This window comes from Mus caroli, chromosome 9 (genome assembly GCF_900094665.2).
Source record: "Mus caroli chromosome 9, CAROLI_EIJ_v1.1, whole genome shotgun sequence".
In the NCBI taxonomy this organism is placed as follows: domain Eukaryota; kingdom Metazoa; phylum Chordata; class Mammalia; order Rodentia; family Muridae; genus Mus; species Mus caroli.
Window position 1 is genome coordinate 84,206,761 of NC_034578.1, and position 6,111 is coordinate 84,212,871.

The 6,111-nt window shown below is 38.3% G+C and overlaps 1 protein-coding gene across 1 annotated transcript in view; it reads right to left on the reverse strand.

Annotated features, from left to right (window-relative positions):
* Tbx18 (T-box transcription factor 18) overlaps positions 1-6,111 on the reverse strand; it is a 25,383-nt gene that overhangs the window by 6,982 nt on the left and 12,290 nt on the right. Inside the window, exons 5-6 of the mRNA XM_021173213.2 lie at positions 3,561-3,728; positions 1,489-1,553 (exon numbers count right to left, since the gene is read on the reverse strand). Coding sequence (XP_021028872.1) covers positions 1,489-1,553; positions 3,561-3,728 — 233 coding nt within the window. The remainder of the gene's footprint in view (positions 1-1,488; positions 1,554-3,560; positions 3,729-6,111) is intronic.

Below are 6,111 nucleotides of genomic sequence, written 5' to 3' on the forward strand. Positions count from 1 at the left end.
AAAAAAAAATGAAGCCAAAGCAAGACTCTAAAATGTTGTTCTAATATAACCTGAGTCACAAGAAGGGTTCAACCAAGCATTCGCCAAGACAGAAAAAGTCACCTCATAGGTTGCCTTTGGCCTCAGCACCCATCATTTGAAGGATACTAAACTATGATTTTTCATTCAGTTTTCAACAATGTCCCTGCCAAGCAAAGTAACCAGGATCATAACAAAGCAATCACCACTTTTCGCCACAAAACATAAAGCAATTTCAATGCAGGAGAGAAATGAGCTAGCACCTGCAAACCTCCCCATGGAGTGAAACACTTCAGAAGAAGCTCTTCTACTGGCCAGTCCTGTTGATCGCCCTACACTAACTGGAAGGCCACTCTAATATCATTGGGTCTTCACTGGTTTTGGTACTTAAACTGTGTGTTGTTTAGGGTGATGCCACTGTAAAGGAGGATGGCACCAAGTATCTTTAGCAACTCAGCACATATGAGGACCTGTCTGTCACCTATCTTGACCATTTAATCACCTGGAAACACTAGAAATCTACACTATTACCTGATTGCTTATCTTTCTAAAANTTCAAGTGAAATCNTTTCTTGATAATTGACTATTTTCACTTCATGTAGACAAGCCTAGTTAGTACCAGTTTCATAATTTATCAGAATAATTTGGGGAGTGGCATGATAAAGTAGTTCAAAGGCTGCTTGTTATAAGATGTTTTAAAAAACATTCGTAGCAAAGCCTTACCCAAAAGAGCATTGGGAGAATGTTTTTCTATTCTCATCATGTATTACAAACAGTTTTCTTTTTAATATAACACTGAACTGTACTAGAATAGAATCATTGTCAATAAATTTAGAAATTTACAGCAAACAGGCTGGATGATCTTTTCCTTGATAAAAGGACTAGGGTGGAATTAATTATTTTAGCTATCTCATTTACTGCAAACACTGTAAAATACTTCACAGAAAAAAAAATAAATGACTGTGTGACTGTCAGTAGAGCCAAGACAAATTTGGAAACTGAAGAGCTGGGTTTCTTGGCAATATGAAATGGTTTCATATTCCAGTTGGAAATCTGAGTTAACAAGAGACTCTAGCATATGCTCCAGAGAGAATCAATAGAGTGTGTTATCACTAAGAACGTTCAAAACCAAAAGCAGAGGCAGGAAGGACAATTTCCTGGAATATGGTAGCCCATGGGCCATAAGGACAGACTTCCCCATGGCCCCTCCAAAATAACATGCAATCTACATGCCAAGAGCTTATATCTTCACTCTCACCACATGCATAAAGTTCATCTTAGAGTTGCCACAGGACTCCACCCTGTACCTAAGCTACCTCCAAGACACAGTAATGTTTATCAATTTAAACTGTCATCAGAAGTGATTCCAAGTTATGCTTGTTAAGTTAACCCTTATGCTTGTGATCAAAAAATCACATTTAAACTCAAATATATTTACTAGAACAACCAGAAGATTTCACTAGGAATTACCTGTTCCTTCCAGAGTCTCGGAAACCTTTGGCAAATGGATTCCTGTCTATCTTAAGGCGAGTAATCTGCAATATAGAAAAGAAATCACATCAAATCTTATATAAGCAATATAATCTTAAATAAGAACATTATTTCAAAGTTAAGGTAACTGTAGAACTACAAAAAACAAAAACAAAAAATGAACAGACAGAGGGTTCTGTTGTATTCCTTGTGTGTTTTAATATGCTGATAGTGAAGGTTGAAAGATTTCAGAAGTCACCTAGAAGGTTGGCTGCAAAAGACAAAGTTCACTCATTTTCCTTCTAAGAACAAGAATAAAGGTTTGGTTTGGTTTGAGTATTCCTGAAGAAGGAAACTGACTACCCCCCTGCTGATTTGTCCTATTGGACCATCCTCTCAAGCTAAAGTTGTTCCCCTCCACTCTAAGATGTGGCTTAGCCCTGATTATCTTCTAATAGTTCTAGGGATGGAGGGTCCATTGCCTTGCTCTCCGGGTAGCACAGAGTGTGGGAGGAAGTCAGAGGGCACAGATCACTCTGCATATGTAACAGAGAGACAGGGGGAAAGGATGGATTGGGGTTTGTTATAACATATGCTGGTTTCTCCTCATGCACTAATTTTTCCCAAGGAGAAGAAACATTTTCTGTCCTTAATNTATTTTAATAATCCTAAATGTCTCTAGATCTTCAAAAGGTTGCTACTTGCATATTTCTTCCTATATATATATATATATGTATATATATATGTGTGTACATGTATACACACACACACACACACACACACACACACAAGAGTAACAATGGGAACCAGAAAGCCTGGGCCCCATTCAGCTAGAAGTCAGAAATGTTGAGCAAGAGTGTTGAGTCGCTGTCCTAAGGAAGACCACACGGGAGGGGCCCACATTTTCTATGAAACAGCAACAATAAAACAGACAAAAGAGCAATATTGCCGCTGAGATGTGTACAGGGGTTAAGAGATAACCGAAAACAGTATGGCTGGCTGATAAATGAATGAATGAATGAATGAATGAATGAATGAATGAATGAAACATTTTGGAGGAGAATCTAACACAGACCACATCAGCTGATACTACAGAGCCAGTTATTACAAAACTGGCTGAAATGGAATGGATTAAACATTTTGCCTCCAATAAATTCTCCTTCTCTATTGATTTTTTTTTTCTTTTTGGCCATCTTTGTGTTTTAAATTGAAATAGAATTACATCATTTTCTCCCTCCATGTTTTCCTTCCAGCTCCACCCATGTCCATTCTCAAGTTGATAATCTCCTTTTCTTTCAATACTGTTATATGTGTGTGCGCGCACACACACACACACGAACATGCTTATACAAATGTATATGTACAAATATATATAAATGTAAGCTTCTGCATCCATTTTTGTTGTTTTTGTGCCTATGGTTTCAGAACTGATCACTCTGNGTTGGACAACCACTAAGGGGGCTTGACTCTCAGTCTCTTGACTCAATATAAAACAACCTTAAAAAAACACAACCATGGCCTATATAGAAGTGAAGCATTTCATTTCTCAAACTGTTTAAACCATTATAAAAGCATCATTTAAACATTGCTGATCTTGTAGACTCTAATGCACATCAGTGCCCTGCAAAATTGTTTAAATCATAGTTAAAAGAAAAAGCCCTTTTTAAAAAATCCAAAAATATATGGGATATATCCTTCTGAAATACTTCTTATAATTCATGGGCTGTAGTTTTAAAGCCAGTACTCATGTGCTAAGATACAACGACCCATTCACACCTTACATGTCTTTTTCTAGGTAACCAACATGCCTTCTAATTTTAGTGATAACATTATGACTCAGTATCTCAAGACAGAAAGTAAAAATGCACTGCCAATTGCAGGGGAAGCGCTCAGGACACCACTACAGTAGCTCCGCTTGGGGATTTGTGGTCTTGAAGATGTCGCTGTGTACACACATGCATGCTATAAGTGCCATGTAGAGCAAATGCTTTATGGTAATTCCTAGCCTTTGGATATAACCATAAAGAGAGCTGGCTTTCTCTCTCCACCTAAGGAGCCACTGAAAACAGTACCTGCTGATTCTGATAGGCAGTGACAGTTGTGAAGACNGTTTCTGGAAAGGAGAATGCCTTCACTCCCTCTCCTGATGGAACAGGCTTGATGGGGGACAGATCATCTCCGCAATCTTTACGGATGACATGCACACGTGGTTGGTATTTGTGCATAGAATGAAGAATGATCTAGATCAAGGGAGGAAAGCCACGTTAAATAGGAACCACTCTATTGCAATTTGACTGTAAGAACAAATATGTAACNTGGAAAATAACTTTTTGCAGGAGAGTCACATTTCTGAAGATAATTTCTGACGTTAATTTAACAAAATACAGCAAAGCTGCATGGATGGTCTAGGAAGACATCTGTAGTATTTATATAAAAATGCAAATCACTTTAATAAAATCNTCAGTACAGCCACATGAAATAAACCATAAGTTGCTATTGCTTAAAATACAATAATATATTCATAAAGATTTTATTTATAATGAATTGAATAAAACCAGAGTCAATACCAATGAAACTAAAAAGGAGCTTGCAATGGCCGTTTACTTTGCACCAAATTCATCTTCTAAAAAATACATGCGAGATTTTCAAACTCCAAGGGAATTGCTCTTTTTTAGGTGACTGCGCACACCCACTGAGGACATTCTGCTGTCTCCTGTGTTTGTCCTACAAAATCTGTAATTTGTCAGAACAGTATAGTGCCAAAGACCCTATTCAAATCTCAGTATGGTACCTAGAAAACTTGCCCTGCCCTGCCCTGAGTCTGTCATGTGGGCATCAAGATCCCACTCAGATATTTCCTAAGGAATTGCTCCAGATTCAGAAAAGCATCTCATCTACAGAGATGGACATCACATAATCTGTAACAGTGGAAGAACTATAAGCCACCTACATGCCCAACATTAGGTTAGTCACCAAGGAACAGCTACATCTTGAACTGTGATGTCACAAAGCTATTGCTAATGCTGTTTAGGCAAATTTCAATCATACAATAAAATGCTGGTTTTTAAATCTTACAATGATAAAACAGTACCTAATTGTTTAGATATGTTTTATGGCTTATTAAAACAGAGTATGGAGGCTCATACAGAGATAGGAACAGTGATCACCTCTGACGATGGGATCACAGGTGTGTGTGTGTGTGTGTGTGTGTGTGTGTGTCTGTGTGTCTGTGTGTGCATGGGGGCACATTTGACTTATGTTTTAATACTTTCATAAACAGCAGATTTTTTAAATTTGTCACTTGGGCTCTATATTCATAAATAACTTTAGCTGACAAGTACGTAAACTTTCTGAACTCTAAGCTTTTAAATCAAAGTCTTGGTTATTATGAATCTAGAAAGAAAATGCTGAAACGAAAGTCACGGGAAGCATGGTGTTTGATGTGCTTCATGTTGTTCCGGATGCAGGCAGTTTAATCAGCCAACTTCAGAGCCTTTGGTCAGCTCAAACACAAACAACCCTGTATGCAGAGAACGTGTCTGCTGTCAGAAGATCAGGCCTTTACTCTTGGGATAGCCAATACTACAGTCGGGGGGTTCTGTTTTTGTTTTTTTCTCTAAGATTTTCTGTATGTCAGTGGAGGACATTCAGGAAGGAATTAGATCTGAAGACCTTGCCAACAACACATGCCTCTGAGAGAGGCAGAGTGAATACAAGAAACTGCAAAGGGGGGTAGTGGTCCTCATCATACCTGAGAAGACATAGGCAGCAATTCGCTGCCTCTTCCTAGAACTAAGAGGAGATAATTTGAGTGAACTACTAATATCTTTGACCAGAAAAAAATGTTTAAATGAGAAAACCCACAAAACACAGAAGTAAACAATGTGCTGCCTGCACCAGAGATGTGTACTCATATTTTTTCCCAAAATACTTTCTGCTTTAAGTAGGTGTGTGCATTGCTGTAAATCAGGATAAAAGAACACAGAAATGAAATTGTATTCAAAGAGCCTAACCATTAGCATAGTCTAGTAAACTTTTTTTTTCTTCTTTCGTTTTTTTTTCAGACAAGGTTTCTCTGTGTAGTCCTGGCTGTACTGGAAATTATTCTGTAGAACAAGCTGGCCTCAATCTGTCTGATTTTTGCCTCCCGAGTTCTGGGTTAAAGGCCTGTGCCATCACTGTCCAGCTGCTAAACAACTTTTCAGTAGATGAGGAATGTCGTTTGCTCGTTTCCTTATGACTAGAATATGTCCACTAATTCCAAGTTTAAAACATATCAAAATCTAAGCTTTAATCTTTGGTAAAGTTTATACCCTTGCAGAGTTTGTTGTTGTTTGTTTGTTTGTTTTGTTTTCTGAGCAACACCAGGGGTAGGAGTGCAGCCGACTGCCATGAGATCTGCTTCCTGACTTCCATGAAGGAGCATTCCTGTTGTATATTTTGGGTAATGCATGACATTTCTAAACCTCAACAGATTGTTTTTTAAAACATAAGTTCTACAAAACCTACAGACTTTGAGGTCCTCAGAGCTCCCTAGGCCCCAGGCCAGTTTTCCTTTCCTGTCTCCATGCCTTCATTATGAATTACACTATGTGGGCAGGCACAGTCTCTGGGCTAGGCCCA